Source organism: Barbus barbus (assembly GCF_936440315.1).
Source record: "Barbus barbus genome assembly, chromosome: 38".
NCBI classification, from domain to species: Eukaryota; Metazoa; Chordata; class Actinopteri; order Cypriniformes; family Cyprinidae; genus Barbus; species Barbus barbus.
Window position 1 is genome coordinate 24,719,701 of NC_136716.1, and position 18,130 is coordinate 24,737,830.

At 39.4% G+C, this 18,130-nt stretch overlaps 1 protein-coding gene across 12 annotated transcripts in view; it reads left to right on the forward strand.

Annotated features, from left to right (window-relative positions):
• Nucleotides 1-18,130, forward strand: part of LOC306857864 (transcription factor COE3-like) — a 101,090-nt gene that overhangs the window by 49,568 nt on the left and 33,392 nt on the right. For all 12 annotated transcript variants that reach the window (XM_079398110.1, XM_079398103.1, XM_079398104.1 and 9 more), the window contains exon 7: nt 13,633-13,714. In XM_079398110.1, coding sequence (XP_079254236.1) covers nt 13,633-13,714 — 82 coding nt within the window. The remainder of the gene's footprint in view (nt 1-13,632; nt 13,715-18,130) is intronic.

Below are 18,130 nucleotides of genomic sequence, written 5' to 3' on the forward strand. Positions count from 1 at the left end.
TGCTCATTTTTCATGAAGATAAATACTCCACGTGTCGCAATTCCCCTGAAGTAAATATTGCAGCAATAGAAGGCTACTGGGGGATGGAGGCGGAGACGCAAATCTGACGTGTTTCTTTTTTTCATTTGTATGGTAAGTGGCAGGACTCGTGGCCTATCGGGGAACAAATTGAATGTTTAATCTGCAAGCATGCAGATGGGACCCAGCGTCGTAGTCTGAGACCTGTCTCGGGGTAAATTGAGAGTTCTCCTGCATGCACGAGAAAAGCTGATGTTCGGTCTGTTGGGGCCGACGTTTGTGAAATCAATGATCGCCATGACGTTCCACAAAGAAAGTGGCCAATTTTAACACATTTCCAGATAACCGCCCAAACCGAGGTGTGCTAAGTACACGCAAGTGTATTCGGATAGACGCGCTCGCTGGAACGGTCCAATTGTTAAATGAAAAGTTGAGGAGAGACTTTGGCGGTTCCCCAGGCGTCGCTACGGTGGCGTGTCCCTTGTAGCGTTATTGCATTTCATAGCAGAGCTCTTGTTTATCAAACGTGGGTTTTATTTGCGCAATGCAGCCGTGTCAGCAGCAGAGAGGAGCTAGATAGTCTACGAGTCTATGCTTTGGTTCGTAGCACGCCGGCGTACGCTAGATGTGTTCCCTGAGGTCATTAAAAGTGTGAATATCTGCATTACTCCGTGGTGTTTTGCTGAAACTGTTGTTTCTCGGAGGGCGAGTTCGCTAATATCCGCCTGGGACAGATAGAGGAAGCATTACATCAACAAATCCACACCATAAACAGTGAAAAATCGCCCAATAATTGGATTTTTTTTCTTGTTGTTTTAAAGTTAATAAGTGAAAAGATATTCAATTGCGAGGCCCAATTGTGAGCTTGTTAGAGTTTGTTTTTTTTTTTTTTTTTTTCTGTTTGTTTCTCTCTTTTTTTTTTTTTCCTGTGTCTTTCTTCCCTTCATCTAGGCTGAGGTTGGGAATCGCATGTCAAAAGAGGGCATGTTAATTTTGCCAAAGGTTCTGTTATATATTAATTTAAGTTACGAGTGCTGCCGGTAGATGACACCGACAGCATTTTGATTAAGGATTTTATACATGAAGAAATTTTCATTATCGCTTCTCCTTGGTGATTTCGATGGGACGGTTTGGGATCGTGACCCGGCGCCGTGACAGCGGGTTCCAGGATAAACGGCTCTGTATTGAATCCCACCCTGTACTGGATTCACACTTACAGCGGCAATTAATGGGGCCGTTTTCTCCAGGGAGGCCCCGGCCTTCCCAGGCCTGAGCGCCGCTATTGTACATAGGTAACAAGATTTTGCTTTTTTTCTTCTTCGCCGGCTCCTCTGATAGATGTGAGGGAGTCGTACTGTGTGATTAGGGTTTCTGATTGACTTCAGATAATCAGGCCAGCAGGGTGTAATGTCTGCAAATAGATTTTAAAATGAGAAGAGAAAGGCAAGGTTTAAATCAACCGTGCCCTTTGACCTCAACATGTACGTGGGGCGTTTATAATAACCGTTGTTGCACCACCCATCATCAGAACATTTTGATCAGAGCAGAGCAGAATGGCTCCAATAGATAGCACTTATAATAGTACAATTTCTTTTATTAAATATATAATTTTAGCATGCATTATATATAATATATAATTAAATGTACTTAATTGAATCATTTTCTCTATTTATTTGCAGTTTTATGCATGCAATCAAAATCCTAAAATTATTCAGAACAAACTAGTAATTTTAAATCTGCCATTAAAAGTAAATCCTAGAGTTACATTCAAAGTTGTTGTGACGGATATGTGGCAATGTGGTACACTAAAATGGTATATAAACTGCTTGACACATTTTTACCATTGCATGCCCAGTTTGGAATCATATTCCCTTTTATCATTCTAAAAGGATGTGATCTGTTTGTGCTTCCTCTCCTGTTGAGCTGAAAGCCCCCTAGTGGCACACGGCGGATTGGAAACCACCTCTCCCTGTGGCTTGTCGTTCTAACACAGCTGAAAGAGCTATGAGATCCTTTAATAACCCTCCAGCTCATCGCCCCCAAACCCCAGCGTGCGTGTGGCGGCCCCTGAAGGAGCTGCATCTCCATGTATGCTGACACATTTGTGTACCTGTGACAGGAAAGACAGAGGCCAACGCTGTCGGCTCTTGCCTCAACTACTGCTCTACAAAATCAACCTGACAACTCGCTGTTTTCTCCATGGAGAAAAGCGTTTTTCCCCCCACCATTCTTGTTTTTTTTTTCTGTAGTAAAGGATGCTTGCATGTCAGTCCTGTGAGCGAGAGCATCCTTATTATTTGCCTATAACCCTGTTTGAAAGCCCATGTGTCCCACGCAGACAGGCAAAAGCAGCGGTGTCAGTTATACGGGTAACAGCCATCAGAGGGACAGCAGCTTTGGAATGCATGTCTCCTTCTCCGCTTCCTTCCCTGTCTGTATTTCACTCCACTTCAGACCATTTATCCCGCTGTGCTGCGAGCACTTTGTCATTCCCTCTCCCGCCCGTTCGCTTTTAAAGCATACGAGTCGGATTCTGTCAACTCATCGCTTCCTCACCGAACTCGTAGTTCATCTGTTGCTGCTTAAATTAGCATTTTATTTGAAGGTGGTGGGTCAGATAGGAAAGAAAAAAATATATCTCTTTAATGTCTTGATTACTTCTCATAGACATCAGTGAGGTTAAATAGAGAGCAAATGGTTTGCCTTAAACTATGTTAAGGTTTGCCACGATTTCTTTAGGAGACACATCTGAGACAAAGTTGATGCTAAAATGATCCATAAATGAGAACTCCTAGAAGTTCTGTGAGCAATGAAAGAGCAACTTTTGAGCAATAAAACTGCATTTGGGTGACCTAAGAGAGAAAAATCATAACTTTTGTATATCAGTTGTTTCTCGTAGACCGTAATGAGAACAATTTGAGAGGAAATACAGAAGATTTTTATCCCACAGAAAAACATCAGTTTCAGAAGAGATCTCAGCAATATATCAAACTGTGCTCAGGTTTGTGCTCCAAAAATGTGTTAAAAAATTATTTCTTCCATCATTATTATTTATCATGGAATTTTAATAAATAAGTTCTTAATTTTATTAATTTGTTTTCACATGGAATGTTTAGACTTCATGGAGTTCTTAATTTTATTTTTATTTTTTTCACATGGAATGTTTAAACTTCATGGAGTTCTTAGTTATTTTTCATCTGTTTCATGAGATATAAAAGAGAAACTTTTTGTGACATAGGAAGGAAAAAAAAACTAAACAAAAACAAATCTCTTTAATATATTAACCGTTTCTACTAGACAGTAATAAGATCAAATTGAAAGGAAAATTTTTTATAATTTTTACAGAAATCTACAGAAAAGCAGCGTTTCAAAAGATTTCAGTATGAACATTTCTTGTTACATTATTCCTTTCTCGTGTAAGTCCAGGAAAGTCAATGATTATACTTCAAGAGTTCACAGTTACATTTCCTGAACTATAAAAGGGCATCCTCTGAGCATTAAAATGTTATTTTGGGTGTGATTTAAAAAAAAAAATCCCCCATATGTGTTGGCCTCTGTGTGTGTGTCCCATCGTCATGAATGTGTGTGTGTGTGTGTGAGAGAGAGAGAGAGAGAGTGCTCAGATAAAAAAAAAGCTTTCTCCTGACGTATTTTCCCACCATGCTGAGCTCCTGCTGGAGCGGGCCGCACAGAGGCCTGCTTGTGTCGCGCTGATGTCATAGGCCTGACCTGCCTCTGCTGTACAAAGGCTTTAGGTATCACTGCCTCTGTTCACACAATACCCATTCAAGCAGGTTACTTTGCTCCTGCAAGCCTAAAGAACAATGTTATTTTTTGTTTCAGCATTATAAAGCTGGACTTTTGCAGGAAACTCAACAGACAAAACCTTTATCAGACGATGCTTCGGGTAGGCTGGCAGTATAATCCGCCTCCATTAGCCTTTCAATGTGTTTGTCTCTCTTTCTCTCTGTCTTTTTTAACTCTTTTCCATCTTTCTCGCTCACTTGCTCTCTTTCTTGTTGGCAAGAGACGAAGGGCACATTCACAGGGGTCAAAACAAGACAGCGTTTCTCTGCATTAATAAACAATGTTTTTTAAAACAGTGCAGATATTAAAATATATCAGCATGAAATCGACTATATTTGCTTTCTTAATGCACATCCCTGCTGTTATTTTGCACAATTCATTAGTGCATGGTATTTAAAATGTAAAAATAGTTGTGTTCATAATCTTCCATCAAAATGTGGGCCGCAATTTTAACGATCTAATCAGTTTCGATTGATGAAATCAAGTCTATGACAAAATTAATGTGTCTCTTTGAATATCCCATTCGCTCTTAAATATCAGATTACAGAAGTGAAATAGGTTGTGAATGATGTTCCATTTCAATTTTAAATGTTGCTTTAATCGTCATGTATTTTAAATTGAAATAAATGGCATTCCCTTTCAGATTGAGGTTTTCCGAGTCGGAATCCCTTTTTTCTGGGATCTGTCCACAGGCACGGTCGGCAAAACGGTGACAATGTAAACCTCTAATATATTTGCTTATTAGAATTCTCTGGATTTCAGTCAACAATATGAAAGCACCAAAGGCCTCTGGTCCTGCCATGTACAAACACACTCCCAGTGTGTGTGTGTACACGTGTGTGTATGATTCATTCCGGTGCAGTTTTAGTCCTTATAAAATATTCATTTTGGTTGTGCAGGGTTCTGTAATTGCCATCTCTCAGACTGAATAATTTATACCACGCACAGACTGACAAAGCTACGCCATACGGCCATAGATGAATCAGGAACAAGGATCCGTGCTGCCAGCCGCATTATTGTTTCACAAATATGGCACTCACGTCATTTCTGGATGGCACGGCACCTAATCCGGCTTCTCTTCATTTGTCATTTAATTTCACTCGCTCTGTTGTTTTAGCTCTTGCGTTTGCCCTTCTGTCTCTTAATGACTGACCCCATCGCTCTTGCCGTACAGTGCACCGGGTAGCACTAATGCACCTTTACCCTCTCTCTCTCTCTCTATGCATGCTTCCCTGTCTGTCGTTGTCTTTTTTTCATGCGTGCTAACTACTTCACACTCGTATTCACTTTGGAACCATATATTATGCATTAGGAATAAAATTGCGTATGTTGCTTGTAACAACCACTCTATTTGCTCTTCTCTTTTGAGGATGTTAAGCTCTTTCATAGCTCATGACAATATTGGACAGCAATGAGATTAACTAGAGATCAAATAAAGATTTTTGCATCAATCTCCTTAGAAACCGACCCTAGAAGTTTTACATATGTAGAGTTTAACAAGAGATCTCAACAGTATCTCAGTCTGTCCTCAGATTTGCCAAACATTTAGTCTATTTATTATTTCTCCTAAGAGTTTTAGCAGAAACAAAGTTGATACTTAAGTACAACTTTGCTCTAGGTTGGTAATTTAGTAAATATAAGCACAGTATAAGTCTAAGTGTGAAAAGGGCCCAAGTAATCTCACATGTATAGAATTTAAGATGAAATCTCAACAGTAGCTATGTTTCCATCACTACCTTTTTATGTACATTTTGAAGTATCGCATCAGAAACGAGTGAAGGAAACGGCAAATTTCAAAAATAAATCCCTTAATTCGCAAAAAAGTTTTTAGGCTCGCTTAAGGTGGTTTTTGACTTCTGCGAAAAAGGTTAATGCGAATAATGGGAGTTGGAAACGCATTTAGCGAATAAATCCCGCATGACCGTTCAAAAACGCCATGTGACTTTGCGCTATGGGATGGCATAACCTGACTAAACGGGCGGGCTGATTTTGTTGCACAGCATCTGAAATGTTATGGTCATTCTGAAGTGCCTGAGCAAAGTATTTCTGCATAATTACAGAATTCTGTAAAAGTATTTCCAAACAGCTGACATTCACCTCCGAAAGCAAGACCGCATTTATTGTTTTATCTGTTCTCTCGAAGTGCAAGTAATTTATTATATGTGAGAATTTTTATAATCAGCGGCTTCTCCTACTTTTCTTACTAATATTTAGTGCCAGTTTATCAGGAAGTGACAATTTTGTTCTCTCTAACTCGTTGGATGGAAACGGTGCTTATTCGCAAATATTTTATGTGATATTCCAATTTTGCACATAAGTTAAATTCGCAATTTAGGATGGAAACCCGGCTAGTGTCTCAAACTGTTCTCAGATTTGCCAGTCTGCTCCTAAAGTTTAAGTTAAAAACAAAGTTGGTTCTTGATTAAACTCCTGAGTTCTCTGAGTAATGAAAGAACAACAAATGAGCTATAAACTTTCCTCTAGGTTGTTCATTTATTTTATATGAGCTCAGTCTGAGGAATTTTTGAGATCCTGAATTGTAGAGGAGATGTATGAGATTAAGCATAATCACAGTTTGTTCTCCATTCAATCTCATTGCAATTTAGTGGAATGGATTTAAATGATTGTTTTTTTGAAGTCCCTCCCAGCTTGGCATTTGTTGGTGTTATATTGGTGACAGACTCACTTCCAGGCTCTAAACTGAAGCGAAGCTTCTGCAAAGTGACCCGCACATCCTCTGCTCATGTCCATTATGGAAATCTATTAGCGCCGATCACCCACCGCCTGTCTGGGGGCACGTAACAGCACTTCAGTGTCTCTGATTGAGCTACGGCGAGCTGATGGATGACTTGAAAACGCTCTGATGTAACAGCCAGTCCTCTCTCTCGCTCTCTTTTTCTGTGTGGTTGTTGACATGCAGGAATAATGACGTGGACGAAGGGTCCACATGTGCCCGTGTCATTAGGCTGCATTACCTGTGTTAAAACCAATAACTGCCACTCAGAACTGGATCCACATTAATCATTTATAATGTTTTAATACGTTTTTAATCAGCATCGCTGAGACCACAGCCTTCAGACATCAGGCAAGCCGTCTGTGTGTGTGTGTGTGTGTGTTCCTCCATGGCCTGATTTGAAATGTGCTTTTTTCACTCTCTCCTTCCTGTTTTTAATTAATAATTAAAATCGGCAAAGATGACAGTTCCTAATTAGGGCTGTCTTGAAAGAATGTGGGAATGTATGAATTTTAGATGGGGAAGGAGAGGGAGAGAGAGTCGAGAAAGGGTAATGAACACACAAGGAGACGTCTGGAGTAGAATGGAGACACAACAAACAAAGAAACAAACAAAATAGTGATCACATATCTGTCAGCGAGTGAGTATTAGGTCAGGTAAATACAACAGCATCCTTGGCCATGTGTGGTCAATCTTAAACCAATCAGAAGCCAGATTGAAACTGAACCACCACAGACCCCCCCCCCCCCCCACTCCCCACTCCTTTTCCACCCCTCACCTCCTCCCGGGGAAACTTGAGCCTGTATCCCAACATCAAAGAGCTGAACGTGGGGATGGAAAGAGCAAGATAGGTAAAACATGCATAGCCTACTACCCTTTTTCGACAGAATTGGTGCTGGTTCTCGGGACGGGGATTTGTGGTGCTCTTTTAGAACTGGTCTGCATTTCCATTGACTCGAGAACTGAATGATGACGTAATTTACTATTTTACTACATAATCTGCTAGCAATTTTGTTTTATGCAATGTTTCCAGAAGATAATTTATCCAGTATATTTAAAGAATTTGATAGTCTTTGTGCCACCACAAGCTCCTTTAAGTTGTTTAAATATTTAATAAATACAATTCATTATGAAATAAGTAATGTTTAAAAAATATATATAAAAAAATGATATTAATAATCTGTATCCATTATTACTAAGTTATAATTAATTGTTTTATTATTATTATTATTTAAAGTGTGCATTTAGCTATAGCTTAAAAATTGCTGCAGGGATTTTGTTGATTTCTAATATGAGCAATATAGTTTTGTATTTTTATTTTATTTTGAATTCTAATTTAAAGAATAATTAAATATTCAACAATTCGTATATGTGATGTTTGTAAATATAATTTTGTAAATATTTAATGTATTTACTATTATTACTACTTTTTATAACTATATTTATTGCATTATATAGCTTAACTATAGCCTTATAGGAGTTTTTGTTAATTATAATGTTAACAATGTAGATTTGTTTTCTGTTTGTGTCTTTTGCAAAATGTATTTGATGTATATATTATAACACCCTGTAATTAAAAAAGGGGCAAAAGAGACCCGATTTGCAATGGGGGAACCTCCACAAGATCCAGAAAAAAAGTGGTCTAAGGGGAGAAAGAGAGGGAATGGTAAAGGAGGGTGGATGGCAGCAGAGAGATGGTGCGTTTAATGAGGCCCCAGTCTAAGACAAAATGCTGTGATTGACAGAAGCAGTGATCTGTTGGGGAAATAATGTCAGAGGCATGTTACACATTAGGAAAAACTATGGAGGAGAAGACGAATAGAGCGAGAGAGAAAGGAGGAGAGAATGTGCACACCAGTCTGGGTCTGGTACAGCAGTCTGCCTGAGGGAGAAAACACACACACACACACACACACACACACACACACATGACAGGAACACATGTCCCAAAAACACTTCTGGCATAAATATGTTTAGGCAGATGCTCAGATATGTTCAAACAAACCAAATTATGTCTCTTCAACAACTTTGTGTGTTCGGGTCACTTCTTTCAGTGATGCTTGAATCCTGAATTGAACATGGTTAAACTTGTTTAAAGATCCGAAAAGGAGTTTGTGATGCATATATTTTTACATTTTATTAAGTAGATTTCAGTATTGCTTGTCTGTGGCGGTGGCTGCTAGGTGCCAACTTCAAGTTTCTATGATATTTTGGGCTCCTCAGGTTCCTCCTCAAGTGTATGTCTGTGGTATTTTTATGTTTGTTTAATTGTCTGCCAAGTGTAAAGTTTAAGTCTGATCGCTTAGAAAAGAAATAGCACACCAGAAATGGTGTAGACGAGCTACTCGCCGAGGTTCAATACTTGAGGTTAAAGGTTTTGAAAAACATCTCTCTGTCAAATGAGATGCACCCACGGACCAATCAGAAACAATCAGACCCGTCAGCCAATCAGAAGCCAGAGCTGACACAAGGAGCTTGTGCATTTTGGAAATGCGATCTGTATTGACCTGTGTACCGTCTCAGCTTCTGGACCTGAAATCAGCAGAATGTACTCGTGTAAGTGTGTGTGTGTGTTCTGTATTGTCTGGCTGGCTGGGGTCTGATCAGCTAAAGTTGCTTGGTGATCAATACTCGGCAGAGTCACACAGCTGTGCCCTAACCATTAACGCCTGAGCAGCAATTAGTGTCCACACTGACCGCTCACACACACACATACACACTCCCATCTGCCATTGTATTTCTTTACCTCTCTTTACATCCACTCATCTGTCTTGGGACAACAGGAAGAAAAGCACTTGCAGGTTTTTTCCAATCTTTTGTCTAAATACGACAGCATTAGACAACAAAACAAACATAATGCGATAATTTATGGAACTGACAAATATTTTGATATAAAGGAGCCTAATGTGTTTGCTTGGTATTAAAGCTTGCTAGATTTCAGTTTTTTCCCATATGAAAGAAATTAAAATCTTTTTAATATCTCAGATGTAAATTTACTAGCAGTTTCTAAGTGAAAATTGTTTCAAAGTACATGAATAAAATTTGATGTAGAAACAGTTTTCACTCAGAATATGTTAGTAAATTTCCCAAATAATTACAAAGAAATGGCAAGTAACACACTTCATAATCATAATCTGTTTTATTTACAACTTAAGAAAATAATTTATAGTGTGCAGTCTTTTTTATTATAAGATTGATACTCTTATTTCAATTCAACAATTTACTCTTTATTTTAATAGTAATTTTAAGAGAAACTTTTGAGACAAAATTGATGCTTAAAATCTGATCTATGAAAGTACAATAATACTTTCCTCTGATTTTAAAATTGTTCATTTTTGTCATAGCTGTCATCTGTAGTTAACTTGCTACAGTTTTTGTTGATGACGCAAAATGCACAGATTTCAAGTTAAGTTCAAGATAATAGACAAGAGTAACCTTATCGGCAATTATGACGGGGGTTACGGGACAGAAGCATCGCCCCCTGCATTTATTTGTTTTTGCATCTTTTGTGCTGAATGAAGTGGGATTAGTGTGAAGGAGAGGACGGGAGGGGGGCTTCTCCTTTGAATGAGGGCAGGAAAACGATCCAATGATGGTTTGGGTTAAGATAAGAGCTAAGGGCTGTTATTGAGCTGATGTGCTTGAAACGTACCCCTTTTTTCCTCTCAATTACCTCAGCCTGTGAAGCCAAAGTCCTTTCAAACGACAAGCCCCCCGTCTTCTTTCTCTCTCTCTCTCATGCGCTCGTCCACCACCATCATAAGGATTCGGCCCCTCTGGTCAGAAAGAGCGGTGAAGGACAGGTTGTATTAATTACTCCGCGCCGGCCGGCCAGATCATTTTATCACAGATTTGTCGACAAGTTGGAATGGAAGCTAGAAGTCGAACGCCTCCGGTGAAGAACAAAAGCGAGGGAAGAAGGGTCTCTGATGTGAAATTAAACACGTCTGCTTTGCTTTTTTTCCCTCTGACAAACCAAATTCGTGTCTTGTGTAATTGATAACTGCCTCGGCCAATTATTTTGCACGTTACAATACACAGAGGCCCCCTTTCGCTGCTACAGCTCTTCCATAATTAGCTATGCTAATATCCCTTTATTGGCCTTAATATTGCTCAACATCTCCATGGCATCCATAGGCCACCAGAGTCCTGTGTCCTGTCACAAATGCTGATTATTGAGAAGGATAGCTTTAATCAAACGTAATTGCAGTTAACTTTTTCTTCCCTTCCTTGCTCTCCGTTGCCAGCATCTAATGCTGCGTTCTCCTTGATATTCCATTAAATGACTATTTAACTGCCTTCTTTATTTCCGACGGTCGCGAACATCGCCACAAAGTTCTGGAGCCATTTAGAGAGAGCAAAAGGGAGAGAGAACCGTGTGGCCGTAATTGCTTGTCTTTTCACAAAGGACTAATTTACTCAATCCCCATGCAGATGTGAAACTGCTCTAATTCAGACGAAATTGCGGTGCTGTTGTGGACTGCAGCTGAATATCATTGTGTTCGGAAAGCTGCGGAAATTCACTTAATCAAACTCGGAGGTAAACAGACCCCAAGCGAATGCGCGACCACTGTTTTAATGAGAGCGTGTGTTTTTGAACGCTTTTATACGTTTGCCTGTTGGTGATAATACCCTGCAATTTCGTTTATAATTAATCTAATTTAGTGATTTTCTTTGACATTAATTGTAAACATGTTTGGCTATAATAGGTGATTACATTTTTTTTATGTCATTTATAATAGAATGACAGGAAATTGTTGGAGATGGACTGAAACCTGCACTGTTCACATGACCATATATATATATATATATATATATATATATATATATATGCATGCATTTTTATTTTTGTACCACAGCTCACATTGTAAATGTACTTGAAATGCATTCCGGGTTTTATGTACCTCTAGGGTTCTTCATGTTTTTGCTGTATCTATTGAAATTGATGCGGTCCATCTCACTTTCAAACCTCCGAATGGGTGCTTTGCAATAATCTTTGAGTTAGCACAAGTGTGTCCACCTGTGTACATGTGTGTGAAGCCATTTGTTTGCGGCTATAGAATGAAAAAAAGAAACAAGTGAGAGAGAGATAGCAAGTGAGAGAGGTAAATAAAGGCTATATTTCAGGCTTGATTTACTTCGATACCTGCTGTGAAACATTACAGCTCTATGGGGAAATAAAGACAGGGGCCGCGAATTACAGCTCGTAATACTCATTCTGATAATGGCCTGTCCAACAACTACCATACACACACTGTACACAATTAAAGCTAATGCTTTAATGACAGCAGATGCGTTTTTGGCCTCTTCTGGCCGCTATGACTGCCATCTTTCTTTACGTCCACCCCAGCAATGCTGAAATTCACTTTTTATTGATGCCAGTCACTAAAGATTTTCTAAAATTATCAAGGCCACCTTCGGGGGCCCTTGCTTCGCCTTTCTCCTACTTTTCCTCAATCTGTCTCCATCCTAAACATTCCCTCTCTGTCGGGAGGAAAGGGTGACTGTATATAAATGAGAATTGGAAGTGGAGGGGTGTTCAGGGTTGCAGATGTCATTTCACACAGTGATATATTGCTCGGCTCGCGGTCCCATCGGAGAGTCCGAATGAGAGACTTCATCCTGCATACACACACTGTTTACCTAGTGAAATACATGTTAACTCAACACTGAACACAATCTGCAATGCATGACACCGTAGCAAGTGAGAGAACGAGGGACCTTTACACCGTACGTCCGGCCTCTCAAGGGTTGAAACGCTGAGGTAAATATTGGTGGACATGGACATCCATATACAAAGACAAATTTCCCACCTTCTGGATATTTCTGGACGAACCGCAGCCCCTTTTAGGAAAAGTCAGCTCACTCTGCAACCATATTGGCGATTTCCAATAGGTCAGACATCGTTTTATCCGTCCGTCCATCCATCCAGCAAGCCATCAATCAATCCATCCATCCTTCTATGGTTCCGCGGTTCTACCAATCTATAATTCCATCCATCCATTTATCTATCTATATTTCTATGGTTCTGTCTATCCATCCATCCAACCACCTATGGTTCTATCCATCTATTGTTCCATCCATCCAGTCTATAGTTCTATCCATCCATCCATCATGTTTTTTATCATGCTATAGCTGCAAACAAATAGCTTTAAAAACCAATTTATCAAAAACTCAGTCAACTCTTCTGACTTCCATTTGCAATTTCTCCCATATTTTTTTCTACAAGTGGTCTTCCTCTTAAACAAACCACTTCCTGTGATACGAGGAGTGTGGCACCAGCTGTACGAGCCTTCAACTTCCTCTTCCCGTAAGCCCTCTTATCCGTCTTCCTTCTCTTGAAGGACTATTGAAGTGTCTCTTTACCTCTTAAAAACACCAGGTTTTAGTTCTTGAGGTGCGCGTGTGCGAGGGACTGTCCGATGGGACCTTCTTTGACTCTCACACGCATATGACATTTGCCGAACAGATTATGCAGTTAGTAATTTGCGCAATAATTACCGGGTGCTGTTGTCCCGGTGGTGGGGTGTGTCTAATTGTCTAACAGGACTGTAAGTTTGCGGGCCGCTCTCACCTCGTTAGGTCTCCTACCCCGTTCACCGGTCCTCGTCTGTGATGAGCAGGGCTCAGGTGTGCTGGTTTACCTCCCCATTGAGCACGTTAAGCCTTAATTACAGGGTAGAACAGGGGAGGAAAGAGGGGGGCGGAATATTAACTGACTTCCTGTCAGTGACGGACAGATGGGTTCTGTGGGGAACTGTGGGATTTGGATGCGTCAGCCACACAGACAGACTGAAAAACAGAGAGACAGGGAGGTCGTGGGAGGGTGAGGAACAAAACACTAATGATCATTACTCTGAGGGGAATTATCTAGAAACAAGGTGAATCCAGCTGTCGGTTTGATGGCGCTTTTGTGCCGGTCGTGTTGTGTGTGGACGTCCTGGACTCGCACTGCTATGAAGTCTACGGATGTATTTTGTGCCATCGATTTGTTCCGTGCCACTTTTCTCCTGGTTTTGTGCTGGATTGATTGTCTAATGTGGAGTTTTCCCTCTCTTTGTCTTCTCTTGCAGATTCTTTTTGAAATTCTTCCTCAAGTGTAATCAGAACTGCCTGAAGAATGCAGGAAACCCACGGGACATGCGCAGATTCCAGGTAATGTTTTCTTTTTCTCTGCACACACACACATTCTAATGTGAAAAACAGGCCGCTTGCTGGGGTAGCTGTATGGTGTATCGCTTTGTGGATATATTTAAACGGGCTGCCTGGACCCGGTCGAAGGCCAGAACTGTCTCCTCCAGAGATACTTCGATTCTGCAATTCTGCTGGAGCACATTTTAAATGTTATGCACATATCTATCTATCTATCTATCTATCTATCTATCTATCTATCTATCTATCTATCTATCTATCTATCTATCTATCTATCTATCTATCTATCTATCTATCTATCTATCTATCTATCTATCTACCTACACACACTACTTTTATTCATTTAAATACCTCTATTTCTGTGTTACCACTCAATCACAGAAGGCATTATTAGATACAGTACACAGAATGGCCGCAGCCTTGGACTTCATTATATATGTGTGTATATATATGTATATGTGTGTGTGTGTGTGTGTGTGTGTGTGTGAGAGAGCTCCGCTTAACCCAGTGCTGCGAGGATGTGTGTTTATATACTTGTGGTTATATAGATGTATTGTTGAGCGGACAGCAGTGGTGCAGCCGTTTGCACAACTTTCATTTTTCATGCTTTGGAACGTCAAGTCTCTTCACTGATATTGATCCATGCTTCCAGAGCAGAAGGTCAGAGCCGGCGTGAGAGGAAGTGTCCTTTCTGTCTGCACGCCGAGTAAAAGAAACATCCGTCACCGCGGATGTGCCTCCCCACAATAAAGTCACTGGACCTCTCTTTCTCTCGCTGTAACAGCATGTCTAGGTTTTCAACCTATTTACACTTCTCTGCCTCTGCACCTGGTTTAGGGGTATGTGTGTGTGTGTGTGTGTGTGTGTGTGTGTGTGTGTGTGTGTGTGCATGGAGAGCCATACTAATGCCACTGCATCTTCAAAGAGCACGCATTTCTGTTCATTCATTCACTCTGACTTCTCTCTTCTCCATCAGTCTTTGCCTTTGGAATCGGTTCTTATCTCCTCAAAACTTCCTTCAAGGAAACATCACCCTTCACAATGAAAACATTCTCTTCTACACTCCACATTCTGGTGTTTTTACTCCAAATAATTTCAACAACCCTGCGGGGAGAGCTTATGACAGCATCACTTTTTTGAAATCATAATCAGCAGACAATTCCAACCAAAAGCAGCCTCTGAGACAAATGACCCAAAGCCGTGATGCCTGTCAGTCTGTGAGCAGAGTCCATTAACAAGACACCTCTCCTCCAGCGCTAACCCTTAAACTCTGCTCTGCTAAGCTAAATGCCACCTCCAGAATAAATTTCACTCATGTTCCTTTCTCCATGATCTCATGGCAAGGTCGTGCTTTTGGGGTCTCTGTTTCCCCCCATTTGCCATTCCATTTTCTTTTTCTATTCACACCATGTTTTTTTGACCGGACAGACATTCACAATTGTATTTAATGCAAAAAAGACTCCTGAACCTAATTCAATAAAATGCAACTGCCATTAGTTTTGGGTTTTTATATTCACATAGCGTTCTTCCTATTCCAAAGTATATATATTTTAAAATTATATTTGAAATAGTTGTTTATATTTTGTTCAACGATTAATACTATTTATCAGATATTTTTATTTATTTATTATTTAAATTTAATTTATAATTATTAATTTATTTATTACATGGTATTTTTTTCCTGCAAATTTTTGTTTAAACTGTTTTGATGCTGAATAATTGATTTCAGTATCCAAACAATAAATACTGTATCTATCTTTTTTCTTTTAATTCAAAATGGATTTTGTTTTAATTATATATAATTTTTAAATGATTTTACATTTAATTTTTATTTATAATATATTTTAAAATGTTAATCATTTTTGTATTTTTTTATTCAGATTTTTTGTCAGTTAATAGGTTCCGTGCTGAATTAATTTCAATATCCACATTTGATCTTTCTCAATCAATTCAGCAATGCAAAAAGTAGTTTGTGAAGATTAATTGCATCTCATTTGTTGTAAATAGGCCTCAAGTATCATCCTTATCTTGACTCTTGACTGTGAATGTGACAGAGGGAATATTCCAGATTGTAACTGCTCCACTTCCACCTCGGACCCCCACAACACCGCAGCCCACCCCTCCAACCCCTCTCCTCATTCAGATGCTAAACGAGCCTCATTCTCTCAATGCAACTGTATGGGCAGCCCTCTTTAGTAAACAGATCAACAAAAACAAAGAAAACCCCCTCATCTGCTACCAGAGGGGCTCTTCTCAAATTCTCTTTTTCTTTTGAGGATTTGCACCCTTCTTCATCACAGCCCTTACTCAGGCTGTGACTAATATAAGATAAAACAGCTAATCAATAAATCTATAGATCAATGTAATGGGGTGAGCTAGCGATCTGTGGGCCGGAGGCTGCGTTTGAGTGGCTGCTAATGGATGATGTAGCAGATGAGAGACTCTCCGCTTATTTCTGTTCACCTTAAGTGGCAGATTAAACACTAATTGTAGCCTTTTGTGAAAAAAACCACAGTGCTTCAAAATGGAGGCCTCTCTTTGATTGACAAGGGCTTGGCTAGTTCTTCTCAGACAAGCCTCTCGTCCTTTTATCTAACACGCACACTCATGTAACCGCCCAAGTGTCTCCTTTAAATAGGAAAAAAGAGGCTCTCCTTCTTACAAAGGTTAATTATATTCTTCAAATGAGAAATTAAATGCGCTTTATATAGAGTCGATTCCTGCACAGCGCTTCGTTTGGAGAAAAAAATACGACCTATTGCGACCGTGGACCAGAATAATACAATGTTAAACATTTTTCACTTTCATTAAGCGAATTTGATTTAGTGTTTGACACCCAGAATTAGTGTACTCCATTTTTGGAAAAGTACAAAGTGTTTGATAATGGGTCTTGAGAAATTTCAAGACCTGTTTGGAAACATGTCGAATGCGTGTGCGTTAATCTGATTATTTAAAGTGAATGTGTTTATTTGGAAGTTTCTAAGCAGATTTGAGCCGTGGCTAACAGTAGCCTGTTCGAATTCAGGCTGGGTCATTAGCAGTCAGACGGCTTGCTAGCTTACACAAAGCGTATTGAACCGCGCTAGTCATCTTTCGTTGCTTAAGGTGTGAAAACAGACTCTTTTTTCGGATTATAGTGATATAACTTATTGTTTTAATAATGTGAAGCCCGCGGGGAGTAGTTCCACCAAACCTAGTAAGACTGCAAAAGCGAGCAACTTTTCCCTTGTTTCGCTCCCTCCTGCTTGGCTTGGAAAATAAACAATGGGCACAGGTTCAAGCTCCAGCGCTTAGCGAGGCAAATGTGTTTGCGGTAATTGTTTCGAAGGTGTGGATTGGTCGCACGGTTGTCAGCATTCAAAATAAAGCCTCGCTGGTATGGAGGAGAGAAGTCAAACAAACAAAGCAGCGAACGCGGTGTGTGTGTGTGGCGCGTGTGGGTCCGTGTCCAAAGGACCCTACTGATCAGAGGCATGCCGGGTTCATCTGCTAACTGTACTGAGACCTGCTCTCATGTTGAGTCGACACCACAGGCCAAAAAGGCTTTTTGTGTTTGTTTTCTCGCAAATAAGACCCACAACAAAGAGGGAGCTGAAAAAAGAGCCTCGGTTTCTGATAAAGACCAGCAGACGCCCTCAGAAGTGTCCTTCTTGTTTCTCTGGCCTTTAAGTACTCAGAAAGGCCTCTGGTCAAAAATAGGCCTGATATTTTTTGGATGCCAAATTATTAATTTAGTTGAAGTCTATGCTAAGTCTAAGTAGAGTCTGTTTATATCAAGTTCATACTTTTGGCGAGAAAAACACGAGCAACATGATTTTAATGTGGAATAATGGATTTCATTCTGCTCTGTCATTCTGACCTCAAATTGTAATACAGCAATCATCTGTAGTATCTTTCTTTTTTAATTAAGGAGTTTGATGTAATTTTTTCTATGCATTTTTAATTGTTGGATGTGGAACAATTAATTTAGTTAAATATTTTAATTCTAAATCTTTCTAAAACACTTTCACACCAAATTAAAACTTTACAGAAATGTTATCTTTTATTATTTGAAGAATGTTATTTGTCAGCTTTTAATAATTAATGCATTAAATATTATTTAGATGAATCAACTGAATTTTTGAAAGACCTATTGATAGCACTTTACTTAAAGCATTATGTATAATACGTTATAAAGGTATTTATAATGTACGTTATATCTTTTCATAAACAATTGTAACCAAATTTAAAATACTTTGATATTTGTAGATTCCTGTTTACATTTGAAATTGGTTGTTTGTCGTGTTTAATACTTTCTAAAGGTATGTTCAATGAATAAGTAAGTATTATAACGTTTTGTACTGTCACTGTGGTTAAAATTATTCATGAGAGAAATTATTCATTATAAGGTGCATTGCAAGGCATATGTATAATTTATTA